The 22,362-nt window shown below is 45.7% G+C and overlaps 1 protein-coding gene across 6 annotated transcripts in view; it reads right to left on the bottom strand.

Moving 5' to 3' along the window:
• Positions 1-22,362, bottom strand: part of LOC139418039 (transcription factor 7-like 2) — a 73,955-nt gene that overhangs the window by 15,333 nt on the left and 36,260 nt on the right. For 4 of the 6 annotated variants that reach the window (XM_071167146.1, XM_071167144.1, XM_071167141.1 and 1 more), the window contains exons 4-7: positions 10,703-10,826; positions 6,465-6,552; positions 1,843-1,953; positions 1,439-1,601 (exon numbers count right to left, since the gene is read on the bottom strand). In XM_071167146.1, coding sequence (XP_071023247.1) covers positions 1,439-1,601; positions 1,843-1,953; positions 6,465-6,552; positions 10,703-10,826 — 486 coding nt within the window. Of the gene's footprint in view, positions 1-1,438; positions 1,602-1,842; positions 1,954-3,560; positions 3,648-6,464; positions 6,553-10,702; positions 10,827-22,362 lie in introns of all 6 variants that reach the window. The other 2 variants (XM_071167140.1, XM_071167142.1) reach the window with 1 other exon arrangement.

Raw genomic sequence — 22,362 nt, 5'->3', positions numbered from 1 at the left:
TCCCTGTCCCTGCTGAAGAAAAGCAGGCCCAAACCATGATGCTGCCACCACCATGTTTGACAGTGGGTATGGTGTGTTCAGGGTGATGAGCTGTGTTGCTTTTACGCCAAACATAACATTTTGCATTGTTGCCAAAAAGTTCCATTTTGGTTTCATCTGACCAGAGCACCTTCTTCCACATGTTTGGTGTGTCTCCCAGGTGGCTTGTGGCAAACTTTAAACAACACTTTTTATGGATATCTTTAAGAAATGGCTTTCTTCTTGCCACTCTTCCATAAAGTCCAGATTTGTGCAATATACGACTGATTGTTGTCCTATGGACAGAGTCTCCCACCTCAGCTGTAGATCTCTGCAGTTCATCCAGAGTGATCATGGGCCTCTTGGCTGCATCTCTGATCAGTCTTCTCCTTGTATCAGCTGAAAGTTTAGAGGGACGGCCAGGTCTTGGTAGATTTGCAGTGGTCTGATACTCCTTCCATTTCAATATTATCGCTTGCACAGTGCTCCTTGGGATGTTTAAAGCTTGGGAAATCTTTTTGTGTCCAAATCCGGCTTTAAACTTCTTCACAACAGTATCTCGGACCTGCCTGGTGTGTTCCTTGTTCTTCATGATGCTCTCTGCGCTTTTAACGGACCTCTGAGACTATCACAGTGCAGGTGCATTTATACGGAGACTTGATTACACACAGGTGGATTGTATTTATCATCATTAGTCATTTAGGTCAATATTGGATCATTCAGAGATCCTCACTGAACTTCTGGAGAGAGTTTGCTGCACTGAAAGTAAAGGGGCTGAATAATTTTGCACGCCCAATTTTTCAGTTTTTTATTTGTTAAAAAAGTTTGAAATATCCAATAAATGTCGTTCCACTTCATGATTGTGTCCCACTTGTTGTTGATTCTTCACAAAAAAATACAGTTTTATATCTTTATGTTTGAAGCCTGAAATGTGGCAAAAGGTCGCAAAGTTCAAGGGGGCCGAATACTTTCGCAAGGCACTGTATATGGCCAATATACCATGATTAAGGGCTATTCTTAGGCACGATGCACAACGTCGTACATAAGAACTGCCCTTAGCCCTGGTATATTGGCCATATACCACACCCCCCAGGCCTTATTGCTTAAAAGACTAACACATAAAGGAAAGCCCACTGTTCCAAGTTTTGAGACAAGGACAGACAACATCACATTTAGATAATTCTGCATCCTGGTCAATGGTATCGTGTCAGCAGTCAGTCAGGTGCAGGGGGTAACTCACAGGGTAGTAATTCACATTACTGACATATTCCTCTCAAGTCCATCTCTCATGTGTGAAATTAGCAGCAGGGGATGAGATGAGGGATTTGGGAATGAATCTGTCTATGCTGCCGAGTATTCATGGATGTGTGTTTCAGAGCGAGTGTGTATGTTTCATTATGTGTGTGTTCTTGCTGCTCACCCTTCGGCCCAGTATCTGGTTGATGGCAGCGCTCTCCTTCAGTGTGCACTCAGCGATCACCTTGGCCCTCATCTCCTTCATGTACAGCATGAAAGCATTCAGAGGCTTCTTGATCACCGGCTTCTTGGGCTCCTTCTCCCGCTTGGGCTCCTGGTGAGGCTTACTGAGAGAGAGCGAGCGAGAGAGAGAGAGAGAGCGAGAGAGCAAGAGAGAGAGAGAGAGAGAGAGACCACAGGGACCCATGGTGAATATGTACACAGGAACATTCATCCATCTAAGCTTTTAATACACTTTAAATGAATGCAGGAATGGGAGACAACGGTACACATTGTATGCCATGTAGATCCCACATTTCCTTTGAAAGACAGCTCTAGGAGGTAGTGTAGAGATGTGGGGGTACTTACGCGTACATGTTCCTGTCGTAATGGTCCAGTTTGCCTGAAGGGGGCATGATGGCTGGGTGGGGGATCCCCGTGGGGTGCATGCCTGGCCCCAGCATCAGAGAGTGAGAGAACCTAGAGGGAGGGAGAGAGAAGGGAGTAAAATAGAGGAGGGAAGGTGGTAGAGAAAGAGAGACAGAGACCATAGCATCAGAAAATACACTTCATTTTTATATATGTCTCTACGTGGCCATGAAGCGCTGAAGCACCAGGGTGGTTTGTTGGCCCTTTAAGCATAGGCTTCCAGACAGTCCTCTCAGGGCAGTAGGACTGTGAGCAGTATCACTCAATGCCAGCAGATGGAGCTCTAGTCACTCTCAGAAAAAAAACTAGGAAGCGCTGGTAGATACTCTATGTTTCATTAAATACTTATTTTCAGTATGTGGAGTTGTTCCCCACTTTGCTGCTATAACAGCCTCTTCTGGGAAAGCTTTCCACTAGATGTTGGAACATTGCTGTGGGGACTTGCTTCCATTCAGCCACAAGAGCATTAGTGAGGTTGGGCACTGATGTTGGGTGATTAGGCATGGCTCGTAGTCGTCTTTCCAATTCATCCCAAAGGTTTTCGATGGGGTTGAGGTCAGGGCTCTGTGCAGGCCAGTCAAGTTCTTCCACACCCATCTCGACAAACAATTTATGTATGAACCTCATTTTGTGTATGGGGGCATTGTCATGGTGAAACAGGAAAGGGTCTTCCCCAAACTGTTGCCACAAAGTTGGTAGCACAGAATCATCTAGAATGTCATTGTATACTGTAGCGTTAAGATTTCCCTTCACTGGAACTAAGGGGTCTAGCCCAAACCATGAAAAACAGCCCCAGACCATTATTCCTCCTCCACCAAACTTTACAGTTGGCAGTATGCATTCGGACAGGTAGCGTTCTCCTGGCATCCACCAAATCCAGATTCGTCCATCGGACTGCCACATGATGAAACGTGATTCCTCACTTCAGAGAACATGTTTCCGCTGCTCCAGAGTCCAATGGCGGTGAGCTTTACACCACTCCAGCCGACGCTTGGCATTGTGCATGGTGATCTTAGGCTTGTGTGCGGCTGCTCGGCCATGGAAACCCATTTCATGAAGCTCCCGACAAAGAGTTATTGTGTTGACGTTGCTTTCAGAGGCAGTTAGAAACTTGGTAGGACAGACTATTTTTGTGCGCTAAGCACTTCAGCACTCGGCGGTCCCGTTCTGTGAGCTTGTGTGGCCTACCACATTGCAGCGGAGCCGTTGTTGCTCCTAGACCTTTCCACTTCACAATAACACCACTTACAGTTGACAGGGGCAGGTCTAGCAGGGCAGAAATTTGACAAACTGACTTGTTGGAATGGTGGCATCCTGAAGTCACTGTTCTTCAGTACGAGCCTTGTTTGTCTATGGAGATTGCATGGCTGTGTGCTCAATTTTATACACCTGTCAGCAACGAGTGTGGCTAAAATATCCACTAATTTGAAGGGGTGTCCACATACTCTTGGCCATGTAGTGTATGTGTTGATATACAGTTGCAGCGTATAGCAGTTGGCACGCACAAAGCCAGGACACAGACATGTTGCAGAGGCCCCTGTACAAGGCAATAGCAAAGGGCACATGGGGGGAGCAAAAGCATTGGTCTGGAATAGTGGTAGGGGGTATGTATGATGCTATGCCCTCCCCAGACTGAAGCAGCTCAGCTCATACTGTACCTGGGGTAGGAAGAGCTGTTGGGGAGATTGGAGGAGTAGGGCTGTCTGAATCCACATGAGGACAGGGGATAGACAGGCTGACTTTGCCTGTGGTTGGGGGGGGGGGGACAAATAGGGATGCAACAGGGGTCAACTAGGCTGCTGGCCAAATCCTCACTACCTGACTTCCTAGAATATATTTAGATTGTCTATTCCCACAGGGTACCGTATCTCAGATGGGAAGTTAAATGGGTGTCCTGACTCTCTGTGGTCACTGAAGATCCCATGGCACTTATCGTAAGAGTAGGGGTGTTAACCCTGGTGTCCTGGCTAAATACCCAATCTAGCTCTCATACGATCATGGCCACCTAATAATCCCCAGTTTACAATTGGCTCATTTGTCTCCCCTGTAACTATTCCCCAGATCGTTGCTGTAAATGAGAATGTGTTCTCAGTCAACTTACCTGGTAAAATGAGAGTTAAATAAATACATGCCTCTCTGACTGGTAGTGTGTTATGTCTAATGGAAGTCTGGCTTCTCAGTCTACTAGCTAGCCAATGAGGGGCTTGATCCTGACTGGTTAAGGAGTGAAGCCAATCCTAATGAGGTCACCTGGGGAAGGAGAGTTGTTTGTTTAAGAGACAAGAGAACCTCATCCATGAGCTTCATGTCAGTGAGAGCTCCATGTGGGGCTGTGTAGGGTCCTGCTGAGTCCCCTGCCAGCAGGGGCATGACTGGGTTAACCTCACTGACGGTCCTGCTGAGTCCCCGGCCAGCAGAGGCATGACTGGGTTAACCTCACTGAGGGTCCTGCTGAGTCCCCGGCCAGCAGAGGCATGACTGGGTTAACCTCACTGAGGGTCCTGCTGAGTCCCCAGGCAGCAGAGGCATGACTGGGTTAACCTCACTGAGGGTCCTGCTGAGTCCCCGGCCAGCAGAGGCATGACTGGGTTAACCTCACTGAGGGTCCTGCTGAGTCCCCGGGCAGCAGAGGCATGACTGGGTTAACCTCACTGAGGGTCCTGCTGAGTCCCCGGCCAGCAGAGGCATGACTGGGTTAACCTCACTGAGGGTCCTGCTGAGTCCCCGGCCAGCAGAGGCATGACTGGGTTAACCTCACTGAGGGTCCTGCTGAGTCCCCGGCCAGCAGAGGCATGACTGGGTTAACCTCACTGACGGTCCTGCAGTGTGTATGACATGGCTGTGTGAAGGCTGGATGGGGGGGGGGGGGATTTAAACAGGATCCTTTGATATACTGCAGCCCCCCAGCCCCATTCGTCCCCGCTGTCCCTAGAGTGGGCTGTCCCTAGAGTGGGCTGTCCCTAGAGTGGACTGTCCCTGGAGTGGGCTGTCTCTAGAGTGGGCTGTCCCTAGAGTGGGCTGTCTCTAGAGTGGGCTGTCCCTAGAGTGGGCTGTCCCTAGAGTGGGCTGTCCCTAGAGTGGGCTGTCCCTACAGTGGACTGTCCCTAGAGTGGGCTGTCCCTAGAGTGGACTGTCCCTAGAGTGGGCTGTCCCTAGAGAGGGCTGTCCCTAGAGTAGGCTGTCCCTACAGTGGGCTGTCCCTAGAGTGGGCTGTCTCTAGAGTGGGCTGTCTCTAGAGTGGGCTGTCCCTACAGTGGGCTGTCCCTAGAGTGGGCTGTCCCTAGAGTGGGCTGTCCCTACAGTGGGCTGTCCCTACAGTGGGCTGTCCCTACAGTGGGCATTCCCTACAGTGGGCTGTCCCTACAGTGGACTGCCCCTACAGTGGGCTGTTCCCCAAGTCACGTGCCATATAGTGGCCAGAGAGGGACACACCACACCACGCAGTGAGTCCTATCCAGCTCTTTGTCATGACAAAGGAGTCCCAGTGGCTGACATCTCTTCCCCAAACAAAGAGGGACACAAGAAAACCAAACAAACACGATCTGCACTAAGAAGATTACAAGTTTGTAAACAAGATGATTTTTTGACAATACCACAGCAAGTCTGTAGTGACTGACAAAAGTGAGTTTGGTGGTGGAGGGACAGGGAAATAGCAGCAATCTGCCTCGTGCCAAGTGGAGCCTGTTTAGGGATTGCCAATGTCCTTCACCAGCTTTAAAGACACACAGCATGGATGTGAATGGAAGTAGTCTTAGCTGACATTCCATTAGAGTAAACCAAATCCCCATCACATTTAAGAGAAGCCAACAACTGTTCAGGGGGATTTACACAAAGTTATTCTGACAGTTATATAATAACAGTTATAATAAAATGGATTTGTAAAGTTGAACTCAAGACAATAGATGGATTGTTAGCCAGAACGTGTGTTTCAACAATGTCATCTGAGATTATGGGTGTTAAAACATGCTCTGATTTGGCATCGTCTACACTTTCTGTGATGCTGGGAAGGCAAGGGAAGGCAATAGTTTAATTCTGAGGACTCTAGACTAGATATGACCACTGAATCCAAGGCAGGGCATTAATATCCTAGGAAGTGACCTGTTCATTACTGTATGTGTGACCCCAAGACAACAAGCTATAGAGGGACGAAGTGGTTGCTATAGAGGGATGAAGTGGTTGCCATGCAATTAAAGTGGCTTAGAGACTGGACTGGTGGATGTAGGTCAGTGTGGTGTATGTGTTTGTGTGTATATGTTTGCGTAAAAAAAGAATAGTAAAAGAATAATGCTTTATCGTCACATACACAGGATAGGTGCAGTAACATGTGTAGTTTTACAGGGTCAGCCATAGTACTAAGGCGCCCCTGGAGCAAATTAGGGTTAAGTGCCTTGCCGAAGGTCACATCGCCAGATTTTTCACCTTGTTGGCTCAGGTATTCGAACCAGCAACCTTTTGGTTACTGGCCCAACGCTCTAACCGCTAGGCTACCTGCCGCCTGTGTGCCCATGTGTGTGTGTGTACGAGAGAGTATGTGAGTGTGTGTGAGTTTGCATAAGACTTACCAGCCCATGGAGGGGGGCATCTGTCCTACACCGCCAGGGGGTAGGGAGTAGAAACCTGAGATGTCCTGGGACTGGGGCCTGTGAACGCCTGGAGGGGACACGCAGGAGAAGACACGCTCATTAACTCAGGGCCCCTGACTCAGCAAGGGCCTCATTACCTGGCTGGGCACCTACCATTACACACACAGGTCACACACACACATGCGCACACACACGCATACACACACAACCACCCCATTCTCATACATCCCTGCTGTGTGTGTGTATGTATGTGTGTGTGTGCTCACTAGCTAATTGGAAGGGTCAAGGGGGTGTTGATGTAAGATGTACGAGAACTAAGGTCAAAGGTTTCCACCAGAGGCCCCCAGCATCTTGTTGATCCAGTACATCTGACTCACTACCAAGTGAAGTGGAAAAAAACTCTGTGAACTAGGTCTTTCATTCCACTCCTTTTTAACAGCCAGCCTCCTGTGAAAATAACATTGCCATTCTGAGCTTCTGTCGTCTTCTCCTTGGGCCAGCTGTTTTACTGTTTGGTCCCTGCTGCCTGCATCGCACCACCAACAATAGCTTTATAACAAAGGGATCTTGATCCAAGTTCCTTCCAATGATGTGTCAGTCAGTCAGAAGCTCCTGAGAAGACGTGATGTTTTCCATTATGGAGATGGAATCACATAAAAGAGCAGCGTCCCAACACAAAACAAAATGGCTTTCTCCGTGCCTTTCAAAGGAAGTCATTTGTCAACAGCGAGCACCTAGCACTTAAGCACAACCCGAAGGTAACCTATATTTGTTACAGAAGAATGCTGCAGATGACTGTAATTTGCTGTTGCTGTAGGCCTGTTTCTGCACTGGACCATCTATAAATCTGAAGGACTGGAATGTGACTGAGTCAACGTGACTCTCTCATCCTTCCCTCCAGACCCGTCCCTCCCTCCCTCCAGACCCCTCCCTCCCTCCCTCCCTCCAGACCCGTCCCTCCCTCCAGACCCGTCCCTCCCTCCCTCCAGACCTGTCCCTCCCTCCCTCCAGACCCCTCCCTCCCTCCAGACCCGTCCCTCCCTCCCTCCAGACCCCTTCCTGAAAAAGCCCATGTCCTTCGGGTAGAGAACAGCTTGCAGTCTCAGTCTCTACACTCCAGAGTCCAAACACAGTTACATCACGCAAACGTCTGATGAGTTTGCACTAGTAATACCTACATTTAACTTCAACTTCCAGTTATTCATTTCTTGCCTATTTTGTTGCTCTACTAAGTCTTACAGTAAATAACAACATGAAATACTCCTGGAATGACATTAGACCCAGAATCAGTCGCCAGTAAAAGATCAAACTGGTTAGTCAGATAACTCCCCAAGATGTTGTTAGGATATACTGTTTAAAATAGCATTTCAATACTGATGACCTTTTATTGTTACCAAAACCACAATAAGTGAAACTGCTATCACATCACAGTTCTAAATGAGTGGCCAGTAGCTCAGGTGCTGTGCCCTGAAAACGTCTCAAAGACAAACCCCAGTACAGTACAGTAGTTTTGGTTTCTATTGAACTTCTCTCTTTTTCACCCTAATGCAGCAAACCAGTCACATCTGACGACTGCACACGTGAACAAATGTGACAAGATGGTGTGACTTTGGTTCGCTATGATGGTTGACACACTGAATGACTAATAGTACAGGTCTGTACTGAATGAATTGACTGACAGATTAAATGACAGACTGACAGGTTGACTGATACGCAGGCAGACTGGCAGAGTGAGGGTAAGGAAGACGGATGGAGGGTATGTGAGGGCCTATTGTCAGAGAAGCTGCTGGAAACTCACACTCTGTCAGCTGTAGTCTCTGTACACTGCATTATGAGGTATGATGTGAAATGTGAGCTTCCTGCAGTAGTCCTGCAGTGTAAGGTGTCAGGTAAGAGGGGTGTGATGTGATTATGTGTGAGCTAAGGGGGTGAGGTGAGAGGGTGTGAGAAAGGGGTAAGGACTAGGAGGTATCAGGTGTGTACAGGGAGGTCTAGACCTCTCATTATGGGGTGAGTCACTGGCATCAACCCTCACATCACCCCTGGGCATTGTCATGTTACTTAGCTACTACACTGCCCAGCCCCAGTCTAGACAAGGAGTGGCAGAGCAGGGGGATTCCCAGCTGGAGACAGAGAGATTGTCTGGGCTGATGCCTGCTACCCTGCACTGTTCTGTGAGAGGGGCCTTCACTCTCTTCCCCTGCCCCTGTCTGAGTGGTCAGAGAAAGGTTGGGGCCTTTCTCTGACCACAGGCAGTAGTACTGACAGACAGACACAGTCTTGGCCACACTCCAACACTGATCGCTATTCAGCCCAGGTCAGTCTTCATCAGATCACTACAGGAGGGCATTTTCATCAGCTCGTTTTTTAAAGCTGTGTTTGGGTTAAAATGTGGGTTAAAAGCTCATGTGAGGAGATGTTGAGGAGAGTGGTGTGTAAGTCTCTGAGGGACTATGTGAGCCAAGTGTGCGAGCGAATGTGAGAGCGTCCTAAGCAGAACCTTGTGGATGGCCCTGTGTGATTGTCACCCTAATTGCTTCCAGCTCTCTGTGTGTGTGTGTGTGTGTGTGTGTGTGTGTGTGTGTGTGTGGCAGGCAGCCCCTCTTGGGGATGCGACCACTTCAAGTGCGGTGGTGGGACAGCCGGAGGCTCCCTGGAAGGAAGGGCTTGTCTCTAGCCGGCATTCCAAATGGCACCCTTTTCCCTACATAGTGCACTACTTTTGGCCAGGGCGCATAGGGCTCTGGTGTTAAGTAGTGCACTATACCGGGAATAGGGTGCCATTTGGGATGCAGATCCTGTCTCTGGGCTGCAGCTGCTGCTCGGCTCCACACGGCTCCACTGCTGCAGCTCAGGAATCAGTGTTAAAATTAAGCAGGAAGTACCACTTCACGTTTGTTCAGGTGAAGGCTAGAGGATGATTGTACTACTCTGCTGTAGTGACTGACAGGAGAAGGTTAGAGGATGATTGTACTACTCTGCTGTGGTGACTGACAGGAGAAGGCTAGAGGATGATTGTACTACTCTGCTGTGTTGACTGACAGGATAAGGCTAGAGGATGATTGTGCTACTCTGCTGTGGTGACTGACAGGAGAAGGCTAGAGGATGATTGTACTACTCTGCTGTGGTGACTGACAGGAGAAGGCTAGAGGATGATTGTACTACTCTGCTGTGGTGACTGACAGGAGAAGGCTAGAGGATGATTATACTACTCTGCTGTGGTGACTGACAGGAGAAGGCTAGAGGATGATTATACTACTCTGCTGTGGTGACTGACAGGAGAAGTCTAGAGGATGATTGTACTACTCTGCTGTGGTGACTGACAGGAGAAGGCTAGAGGATGATTGTACTACACTGCTGTGGTGACTGACAGGAGAAGGCTAGAGGATGATTGTACTACTCTGCTGTGGTGACTGACAGGAGAAGGCTAGAGGATGATTGTACTACTCTGCTGTGGTGACTGACAGGAGAAAGTTAGAGGATGATTGTACTACTCTGCTGCGGTGACTGACAGGAGAAGGTTAGAGGATGACTGTACTACTCTGCTGTGGTGACTGACAGGAGAAGGCTAGAGGATGATTGTACTACTCTGCTGTGGTGACTGACAGGAGAAGTCTAGAGGATGATTGCTGTGGTGACTGACAGGAGAAGGCTAGAGGATGATTGTACTACTCTGCTGTGGTGACTGACAGGAGAAGGCTAGAGGATGATTGCTGTGGTGACTGACAGGAGAAGGCTAGAGGATGATTGTACTACTCTGCTGTGGTGACTGACAGAAGAAGGCTAGAGGATGATTGTACTACTCTGCTGTGGTGACTGACAGGAGAAGTCTAGAGGATGATTGTACTACTCTGCTGTGGTGACTGACAGGAGAAGGCTAGAGGATGATTGTACTACTCTGCTGTGGTGACTGACAGGAGAAGTCTAGAGGATGATTGTACTACTCTGCTGTGGTGACTGACAGGAGAAGGCTAGAGGATGATTGTACTACTCTGCTGTGGTGACTGACAGGAGAAGGCTAGAGGATGATTGTACTACTCTGCTGTGGTGACTGACAGGAGAAGGCTAGAGGATGATTGTACTACACTGCTGTGGTGACTGACAGGAGAAGGCTAGAGGATGATTGTACTACTCTGCTGTGGTGACTGACAGGAGAAGGCTTTCCCACTGGCCTGGCTGGTGTGTGTTAGGATGAGGGAGATGATAGGTTGACCTACCTTTCTGACTCATGTCTGTGGGCAGGTGAGGGGGGCTGGGGTTGAAGTGGTCGTTGCTGTAGGGCAGCAGGGACGTCAGGGGGTGCATCCCGTGAGACTGTTGGACCACTGAAACTTTGTTGGACTGCAACAGAGAGTGAGGGGGAGACAGACAGAGAGAGAGAGACAGACAGACAGACATAATTTTAAGCATGGCTTGGAACAAACAGATGTGCTTTGGAAGCAGAATACATTTGCTCCCATTGGGTTGGCTGGGGATTCGGGGACGGTTGGAGGGTGTGGGGGTACATTTGATCGATAGGACTTTGATGATCAAGGGAGGCTGCGTGAGAGCTTGTTTGCTTTCATGTTTCTGTTTACAAATGGCTTTCAATAACTTAGGTGAAATCCAGTTATTTCTAATGCCAACAGCATGCTGTGTGACATATGATATGTCACAGTGGTTACCATGTTGGAGGTATTCACCCGTTCTTGGACACAGTTCCAATAGCAGAGCCTTTCATATGTTGTCAGTGTGTGTATGTGTTTGAAAGTTTGGCTGAGGCATTGATTTTCATGTGTATGTACATACTTCAGAAAAGTTCTGTTTCTCTCTGCTGCTCTGAAGACTCCAGCAGCAGCACAACAGGGAGAGGATGAGGCTCGCCTGGCCGGCTTCACATTGGCCCCCTGCTGTTTTATAAAGTGAATGCCTTATCACTTTAAGGCAGTCCTTCCATGCGCGCCGACACACATTACTAAAACCCACTTTCAACATTACCTGATTACATCACATCTAAACCTCTTAACACAGGTTCACATCAGTATGATGTGGGAGAACTAAAACAAACACTTTCAACATTACCCCTATCCCCACACATCACATCTAAACCTCTTAACACAGGTTCACATCAGTATGATGTGGGAGAACTAAAACAAAATACTACCACTACTTGTAATGTTCCAAACACACAGCAACACAACATCAGAGCTGAGAAAGAGAGAGGTATCGCAATAACTACCGTGGGATATGCGTCAACAGCAACCTTGGGAAAATCCGCTGCATTGCCATTAACAGCAGACTTGTACATTTCCTCAGTGAAAACAATGTACTGAGCAAATGTCAAATTGGCTTTTTACCAAATTGCCATATGATAGAGAACATATTCACCCTGTACACCCTAATTGACAAACAACCAAAACAAACCAAAACAAAGGCTAAGTCTTCTCATGCTTTGTCGATTTCAAAAAAGCTTTTGACTCAATGGCATGAGGGTCGGCAATACAAATTGATGGAAAGTGGTGTTGGGGCACAAACATACAATATTATAAAATCCATGTACACAAACAACAAGTGTGCGGTTAAAATTGGCAAAAAACACACACAGAAACTGGCCCAAGCCCCCCGCTTCTCCTTCGCCCAAATCCAGACAGCTGATGTTCTGATAAATCAGCTGGGCTAGACCATCTGGACCCTCTCTTCCTAAAATTTTCCACTGCCATTGTTGCAACCCCTACTACTAGTCCGTTCAACCTCTCGTATCGTCTGAGATCCCTAAAGATTGGAAAGCTGCCGTGGTCATCCCCCTCTTTAAAGGGGGAGACACTCTAGACCCAAACTTTTACAGACCTATATCCATCCTGCCCTGACTTTCTAAAGTCTTTGAAAGCCAAGTGAACAAACATCACCGACCATTTCCAATCCCACCGTACCTTCTCCGTTATGCAATCTGGTTTCCGAGCTGGTCACGGGTGCATCTCAGCCACGCTCAAGGTCCTAAACGATATCATAACCGCCATCGATAAAAGACAGTCCTGTGCAGCCGTCTGCATCGACCTGGCCAAGGCTTTCGACTCTGTCAATCACCGTATTCTTCTCGGCAGACTCAACAGCCTTGGTATCTCTAATGACTGCCTCGCCTGGTTCACTAACTACATCTCAGATAGAGTTCAGTGTGCCATTCTTTGGAAGCTGTGTTAACAAACCTCCAAACGAGCTTTAATGCCATACAACACTCCTTCCGTGGCCTCCAACTGCTCTAAAATTCTAGTAAAACTAAATGCATTCTCTTCAACCAATCGCTGCCCGCACCCGCCTGCATCACTACTGTGGACGGTTCTGATTTAGAATATATGGACAACTATAAATACCTAGGTGTCTGGCTAGACTCTAAACTCTCCTTCCAGACTCATTAAAAACTTCTTAGGGATAGCCCCCTTTTTTCAATTTTCGCCTAAAATGACATACCCAAATCTAACTGCCTGTAGCTCAGGCCCTGAAGCAAGGATATGCATATTCTTGGTACATTTGAAAGGAAACACTTTGAAGTTTGTGGAAATGTGAATTGAATGTAGGAGAATGTAATACAATAGATCTGGTAGAAGAAAATACAAAGAAAAAAAAAAACATTTTTTTCCCCTTTTTTCTACCTTTTTGAAATGCAACAGAAAGGTCCCACTTCTAACCATCATTCTGGTTGTAATTCCGATGGTGTCCACAAGATGGCGGCAGTGTATGTGCAAAGTTTCAGACGGATAACTTGAAGTATGAGCGAACTACATGACATTTAGTGTGAAGTCACCCAGGTACATTTGGGCAAATTGTGAAGGAGACATTTGCATTTATATAAAACAATCCTGAAAGAAAATGGTCAAATATGTATACTTTGATTTAGCTTTTCCAGTATTAGTAGCCATATTATAAGCTCAACATTTGCAAAACAACCAGTTTTCATAACTTCATAACTCTGAATATTCTTATAATTTTTGTCCAAAAGGAAAAGGCATGCTGTCGCACAAGGTTATCAGCTACATTGTGCGACAGATACAGGGTTTCCGTAAATACTCCAGTAAAGCCCAGCTCATTGGCTATCTAGCTAGCTTTGTTTGACAAAGTTAGAGTCGATCAAGTGAAGACCGCCCACGTCATCGGTGTGCCATCGGTGTGCCATGTCTGACCAAATTTTGTGTCCTATAGGATATACTAGGTGATAATTCAAGGTGAATTTATCAAAACTATCGCGTTGAAAAAAGTGTTTTGTTGTTAGGAGCTCTCCTCAAACAATAGCATGGCATTTTTTCACAGTAATAGCTACTGTAAATTGGACAGTGCAGTTATATGAACAAGAATTAAGCTTTCAGCCGATATAAGACACTTACAGTGGGGAGAACAAGTATTTGACACACTGCCGATTTTGCAGGTTTTCCTACTCACTAAGCATGTAGAGGTCTGTAATTTTTTATCATAGGTACAAAAATCCAGAAAATCACATTGTATGATTTTTAAGTAATTAAAATTGTTTTATGTTTATTTCACTATTGTTTATTATCTACATTCCTTTGGCAATATTAACATATGATTCCCATGCCAATAAAGCCCTTAAATTGAAACTCAATTGAGAGAGAGAGGGAGGGGTGGGGTCTACAGTATATTCAGGAGTGAAGGGGCATTATTGGCATGGGAAACATATGTTAACATTGCCAAAGCTCTCACTCTCTCTCTCTCTTTACGTAGCATTCTCTTTCTCTCTCTCCCCCTCTCTTTCTCTCTCTCTCCCTCTCTCAATTCAATTCAATGGTTCTGTTCCAAGGTCTGATGGTGATGTACCATCATAACATTATAGCCACACAATTTAATATTTACATCTTTGCCTTCCTAAAGGCAATTAGCCATCCTTGAAGTGGTTCTCTATGTGTGTTCCTTTTCTACACACACTCACAGAGACCAAATTATTATCACCCTCCCTCTATTAAACCCCCCCACACACACACACGCACACAACTTAGACATAATTCTGTTTCTGTCGTTGTAACGGGATACACGCATAGGAGCGAGTGCACACAAATACGCCCCCCCACACACACACTCACACTCACAGAAAGGTGAATTAACTCAAGACTTCAATCTAACTCGTATCTAAATCTTTGGTCTCCGATAACATCAAAGACAAAATTCCAATTAGATATTAAACCTTTTAAAGTACGGCAAACGCACTGCGCTCATCCTTCAGTAATCTAATTTCACTTAAAAGGACATATATTAGCATATTGATATTGCCTTTTATCTGGCGGGGTTGTGTTTGAACAGGAATCCGGTGTTCAATAAGAGGTAATGGTGTTTGAGACATCACTGGGAATTAATGATGGATGATGACCTTCCCCCCCCGACGGCCAATAGGCTACACCTTGACCCATGTCTCTGCCTCTTCATTCCCTATGCTGATGAAACACTTTACACATAATGTATTCTTTGGTGTTCACAGACCTAAGAAGGTTTTTTGAAGCGGAAATTAGGGGTCCTGTTCGCAGCACGGCCAGAGTGCTTTGAGAGTAACGTCTTTAATCTCTATTTCATCGTTGATACATTAAACACACTCACTTTTCCATTGTTCATCATCTTGGCCCTCTGCTATATATCAAGGTTGAATGAGCTACAATCATTTGGATTGAATGGTCTTGTTTGGGGCTTTCAAGTAGGTTATTAAAAATACATTGTTCTTAATCGACATACCTGTATAAATAAAGGTAAAAAAAAGAGAGATAAAATCCAAATCAGAGTCATGTTGTTAATTTGTAGTTTTGTAACATTGTCATGAATTAAGATAAAAGATAAAATAGCACTAATAAAACACTCATTTCACACGTGAATCAGTTGCAAGTTCCCATGAATTGCCGTTGTGTTAAGTACAGAAAACTGCTATGGTTGTAATGTCATGTACTGTTCATTACGTTACAGACCCTGTTCCCACTGTACTGCATACAGTGTAGGCTATCTGACGCCCCTGTGAAATCCCACATTGAGTGGCTGGGATGCAGACACAGACAAGCAAGTACACAGATGAGCAGGAGGGGCGACAGATGTGACTTAACCCATCCACTGTACCAGCGCCACACTGAGCCAGAGCCTTGCTGTGGTGTACTAGGCATTACTCATACACACACCCTCAGGTTTGTGTGCGAGCAGTGGTATAGAGGGGAAAATTACCCACACCTGACTGTGTGAGAGTGAAAGGGCTGGCTGAAGGGGCACAGAAAGTCGTCAGAATGAGACCTGAGACATTTACATTCTGTTTGATCCTGGAACTGGCTGTGTGCTATATATGGATACAGGTCAGCTAGGGATGGAAATCATTTTAAGAGTGGATGATTAAGTTTAAGGTTCTATAAAAAGACTGAGACAGTAAAACAACAACAACAACAACAACAACAACAAGTAGAAGGCTGTTGTGGATAAGAGTGGTGCTGTTTGGACATTTGTATGTGTGTGTATGCATGTATGTGCGTGAGTGTGTGTGTGTGTGTGTGTGTGTGTGTGTGTGTGTCTGTGTGTGTGTGTGTGTGTCTGTGTGTGTGTGTGTCTGTGTGTGTGTGTGTGTGTGTGTGTGTGTGTGTGTGTGTGTGTGTGTGTGTGTGTGTGTGTGTGTGTGTGTGTGTGTGTGTGTGTGTCTGTGTGTGTGTGTGTGTGTGTCTGTGTGTGTGTGTGTGTGTGTCTGTGTCTGTGTGTGTGTGTGTGTGTGTGTGTCTGTGTGTGTGTGTGTGTGTGTGTGTGTGTGTGTGTGTGTGTGTGTGTGTGTGTGTGTGTGTGCTTGCGTGGATGTGCTTATGAATGTGTCCCACTGGGCACAAACTGGTTGAATCAACATTGTCAACGTATTGTGATGTGAAATCTACATGGAAAATACATTGGATTTGAAAAATGTCATCCTTATAAACTGTTGTTTTGACGGGGAATTTCTACCACAGGATTATGTCATCGTGGTAACCAAATTTCAACATAGACAAAGGTTGTATAAAATATGTTGAATTTGTACCTTTAAAACAATGTCAGATCTTCAAGGTTATAACCACTATCAGAAAAAATAATTGATCCATCTACAGCTACACTTTGGGCTCCTATCCAGGGTTTTAACAGCTCTGTTTAGGTATGATATTAGTCACTGACTATTACCAATGTGCGTGAGAATGATTGATGAGAGATCTCCACTTAAAAATGAAATAGATTCACTGTTCCTATCAAACTCATTCCAAAGCGCAGGTTTAACAGAGCAAATGAAATGTAACCATATATCATCAATGATGCTATGTAGAACGTTATACTGCCTTCAGAAAGTATTTACACTCATTTACTTCTTCCACATGTTGTTGTGTTACAGCCTACATTTGAGATTTTACTGGTCTACACACAATACCCCATATTGTCAAAGTGGAATAATGTTTATTCTATTTTATTTTGTTTATTTTCTTTAGAAATTAATAAAAAATGAAAAGCTGAAATGTCTTGCGTCAAAAAGAATTCAACCCCTTTGTTATGACAAGCCTAAATAAGTTCAGGAGTACAAAACAAGTAACATAATTAGTTGCATGGACCCACTCTGTGTGCAATAATAGTGTTTAACATGATTTTTGAATGACTACCTCATCTCTGTACCCCACACATATAATTATCTGTAAGGTCCTTCAAACCAGTAGTGAATTTCAAACACAGATTCAACCACAAAGACCAGGGAGGTTTTCCAATGCCTCACAAAGAAGGGCAGCTATTGGCAGTGGTGGAAAAAGTAAAGATACCTTAAAAGTAAAGTAAAAGTAAAGATACCTTGAGTGGCGTTTTAAAATGTTTTACACACGGTTGAGTGGCGTTTTAAAATGTTTTACACACGGTTGAGTGGCGTTTTAAAATGTTTTACACACGGTTGAGTGGCGTTTTAAAATGTTTTACACACGGTTGAGTGGCGTTTTAAAATGTTTTACACACGGTTGAGTGGCGTTTTAAAATGTTTTACACACGGTTGAGTGGCGTTTTACACACGGTTGAGTGGCGTTTTAAAATGTTTTACACACGGTTGAGTGGCGTTTTAAAATGTTTTACACACGGTTGAGTGGCGTTTTAAAATGTTTTACACACGGTTGAGTGGCGTTTTAAAATGTTTTACACACGGTTGAGTGGCGTTTTAAAATGTTTTACACACGGTCGAGTGGCGTTTTAAAATGTTTTACACACGGTCGAGTGGCGTTTTAAAATGTTTTACACACGGTTGAGTGGCGTTTTAAAATGTTTTACACACGGTTGAGTGGCGTTTTAAAATGTTTTACACACGGTTGAGTGGCGTTTTAAAATGTTTTACACACGGTTGAGTGGCGTTTTAAAATGTTTTACACACGGTTGAGTGGCGTTTTAAAATGTTTTACACACGGTTGAGTGGCGTTTTAAAATGTTTTACACACGGTTGAGTGGCGTTTTAAAATGTTTTACACACGGTTGAGTGGCGTTTTAAAATGTTTTACACACGGTTGAGTGGCGTTTTACACACGGTTGAGTGGCGTTTTAAAATGTTTTACACACGGTTGAGTGGCGTTTTAAAATGTTTTACACACGGTTGAGTGGCGTTTTAAAATGTTTTACACACGGTTGAGTGGCGTTTTAAAATGTTTTACACACGGTTGAGTGGCGTTTTAAAATGTTTTACACACGGTTGAGTGGCGTTTTAAAATGTTTTACACACGGTTGAGTGGCGTTTTAAAATGTTTTACACACGGTTGAGTGGCGTTTTAAAATGTTTTACACACGGTTGAGTGGCGTTTTAAAATATTGCATGTGATATGGATCTCTTGCGATATGTGTATTGCGCATGCCAATATTAATCATTTTATGTGAATTTGATTAATTGTGCAGCCCTAACTCAACCTTAAAATGAGTAACACATCCATGGCCACATTTCGAGTTTACTGTAACTATACATTTCTTATGCACTGTAATCATAAAGTGAGGATTTTCAAGATAGCATACATAGGTCTGTGCAGGTCTGTGCAGGGCTTCACAGTTGATAACCATGTACTTGTAATGTAATGTAATCTCAACTGCAACCCTGGTCATTTGGTTCTGCTATCAGATGCACAGTGATAACACATCAATCTGTTGTATAAATAAACCAAAAATGTGACATTGGTTTTTCCACTGGAATTTGGTTGTGCTTTTAGATGGTTGAAAGCATAGTGGTAACAACACATTGGAAATTCAACTAACTTTTGGCTGTCTTTTTGATTGATTGATCTCATTGATCAACGTCAGCACCAAATATTACCCAATGAACCACATTGATATGACGTAGTGTGCCCAGTAGGGTGTGTTTGTGAATACATGTGTTCCACATGAGGCTGCTGAGGGGAGGAAGGCTCATATTCATGTCTGGAATGGAGTGAATGGAATGGCATCAAACACATGGAAACCATGGAAACCATGATGTATTTGATTTCATTCCACTGATTCCGCTCCAGTCATTACCACAAGCCAGTCCTCCCCTATTAAAGCGCCACCAACCTCCTGTGATGTGTTCTCCATATGTGTGTGTGTACCCTATGTGTATATCCAGTGCCCAGGGTCCATGTCCAGTGGTTGACGGTCAGGCAGAAGTACTCCTGTCACTGACACTCCCTGCCATTATAGCACCAACAACAGCCAATCACACAGAGTAGGAGGCCCAATCTGGAAGTGATTGTGCCTCTCCAGAGTTACCCAAAATGAGCACTACTTAGTTTGAGGTTTGAGAACATCAAAGCCCAGGCAGACATAACAACGCACTGAACGCAGCCATGTATAAAGACTAAAATACGCACACACACAACACTGTGGACATCTATGTTGGTGGGGCAGATGCTGGGCTATGTTGGTGGGGCAGATGCAGGGCTATGTTGGTGGGGCAGATGCTGGGCTATGTTGGTGGGGCAGATGCTGGGCTATGTTGGTGGGGCAGATGCTGGGCTATGTTGGTGGGGCAGATGCTGGGCTATGTTGGTGGGGCAGATGCTGGGCTATGTTGGTGGGGCAGATGCTGGGCTATGTTGGTGGGGCAGATGCTGGGCTATGTTGGTGGGGCAGATGCTGGGCTATGTTGGTGGGGCAGATGCTGGGCTATGTTGGTGGGGCAGATGCTGGGCTATGTTGGTGGGGCAGATGCTGGGCTATGTTGGTGGGGCAGATGCTGGGCTATGTTGGTGGGGCAGATGCTGGGCTATGTTGGTGGGGCAGATGCAGGGCTATGTTGGTGGGGCAGATGCAGGGCTATGTTGGTGGGGCAGATGCAGGGCTATGTTGGTGGGGCAGATGCTGGGCTATGTTGGTGGGGCAGAGTGTCACCTCTGTGCAGCACTATGGAAATGCTCCATTGCAGAGCCATGCTGTCTCTAACTTAACAATAGATGGGACTGAGGGACAGACGGACAGGCCAACCCACTGTACAAACATGCGGACTAACCATCTCAATCTAAATGAGCACAGACAGACAACAATAAAGATGTGTTCAGCTCCACTGAAATAGTCTTTAATGGTCTGGTTTAAAACTTAACTAACATAGTCACAGGAAGTAGGGGTGCTGAGGGTGTCTCACAAAGTCTCACAAAAGCAGTGCACTGAGCCTTTACTAGTCCTGTATTAGCGGAATGATACAGCCGTCTGAAGACCGAACCCCCCTCCCCCTCACGTCATTGAAAAAAGGTCAGCCCCACACCCCCAAACTAGTTCCCGCTGCTATTTGAACTAATGGTCTTCCTGTTCATATCATCAGAGGAGTCATCCGTAAACATAATATTGACGTGGAATTAAGGGAAATGAGATGACCACAGAAGTCATAAATCCTGATGAAAACACACACTTCCTCCTCTTTATGGTTTATCAACACAATAGATAAACCTTTTAACACAGAGACCCAGACATATTTGTTTCTCTAGTGGTGTTCTGTTCACAGAACCAGACATATTTGTTTGTTTAATGGCGTTCTGTACTCAGAACCAGACCATAAGCAGTGAAATAAGAGCATTGTCAAAGCGGCTGAAAGTATGACGTGTCTGGTTATTATTGGGTGTTCATTGTTTGTGTGAAATGTCAAGACTTCCATAAGGACCGTAGTCTCTGACCTCGTTGGGGGCTGTGGTAGGGAATGGGGTTGGAACCACGTTCTGAGTCCCATACAACGCACGTGACCTTTTGTGAATCCACCCTTTAACTTTACAGGGTAAAGATCCCCCTTTAAAATGTTCTTAAAGATCCCCTTTGAATCAAATCCCGTCAGTCAGTGGTTGAATGGTCTGACTGTAATAGTGTTCAACAGACTATACATTCAGCACTGTGTGAATCATAGTGAAACCTGTCCTCTACGGCGGATGGGACAGCTTTCACTCACAGCATGTTTCTGAAAGCAGACTTGGCAGCCCGCTGGGAAATACCACAGCATATCAAAAAACCCTGCCTTGAACAAAAAATATACTATTATCATTAGACTTATTGACTTCTAAAACTGATCACAACTTCCTTTATCAATGAAAACCCCCTCTATACTGTTTCACTGTCAGCCTTGTTCTAGAAAAGTACAAGAAAGCTGAGGGTTCTGGCATTAGAGAGAAATTGAGAAGATATGAGAAGAGGGGGGTGAGAAGGAGAGAAGAGGGGGGTGAGAAGAGATGAGAAGAGGGGGTGATAAGGAGAGAAGAGGGGGGTGAGAATAGATGAGAAGAGGGGGTGAGAAGGAGAGAAGAGGGGGGTGAGAAGAGATGAGAAGAGGAGGGTGAGAAGAGATGAGAAGAGGGGGTGAGAAGAGATGAGAAGAGGGGGGTGAGAAGAGATGAGAAGAGGAGGGTGAGAAGAGATGAGAAGAGGGGGTGAGAAGAGATGAGAAGAGGAGGGTGAGAAGAGATGAGAAGAGGAGGGTGAGAAGAGATGAGAAGAGGGGGTGAGAGAGAAAGAGAAGAGATGAGAAGAGGGGGGTGGGAGAGAAGAGAGGGAGAGACATGAGAGCGAAAAGAGAAAAGACAGAGAGAGGGGTGATCTCGTCCCTAAGTAAGTGAAATAATACCCAGAGGTAAGGCATGGTAAGTTAGGCACCAGTCCTCTATCTGGTTTACCACTCAGACCTTCCCTCAGCATGGCTACTGCTTGGCCGTCTCAATCCTCAGTGAGCCGCCCACCAACATACTAATTACAGAGTCACACGACAGCCCTCTGTAGCTCCCCCTCACATGATAAGACCTAGCGGGGTCTGCTACTCGGTCTCCAGGAGTGTGTGTGGGTTGGGGATCTGTCAGGGAGGGTTGGTCCAGGGTAGGGGTGGGGTGTGCCAGAGTGTCCTCTACTCTACACACCACTTACTGGGCTCTTTATTAAATGGTGGGAACATCAAAGGACTGGGAGAAGAGAGGAGTGTCTTTGATGGGGGGTGGGGGGGGGGCACTGTACTTCCACTCTGAACTTTGGACTACATTTGTCATAGTATGGAAGTGGTAACTGTTTCAGTCCAAGAGGTCTCTTTCAGTTCAGACATCTCAACACTTCCCCTCAGAATGACATGACCGAATTGTGTAAACTCCACCCCAAGTTCCCGTGCCATGAATCAGTCTATAAAGTGTAAATGGTATACTCTGCTTTCCAGTGTTTACAAACAAAGCAATGTGAATGTCTCTGAAGTCTTTCTGTCTAGTCAGAGAGCTCCACTGATTTGAGATTAGAGATGAGCCTCTTCTTTCTATCAGAGGGGATGATGAAAGAGGAGGGTGATAGAGGAGGATGATAGAAGAGGGTGATAGAGGAGGATGATAGAAGAGGGTGATAGAAGAGGGTGATAGAGGAGGATGATAGAAGAGGGTGATAGAGGAGGATGATAGAAGAGGGTGATAGAGGAGGATGATAGAAGAGG

The sequence above is a fragment of the Oncorhynchus clarkii genome, chromosome 10 (genome assembly GCF_045791955.1).
Source record: "Oncorhynchus clarkii lewisi isolate Uvic-CL-2024 chromosome 10, UVic_Ocla_1.0, whole genome shotgun sequence".
NCBI classification, from domain to species: Eukaryota; Metazoa; Chordata; class Actinopteri; order Salmoniformes; family Salmonidae; genus Oncorhynchus; species Oncorhynchus clarkii.
The sequence above is the reverse complement of the archived record's forward strand: the minus strand, read 5'-3'. Positions and strand labels throughout refer to the sequence as shown.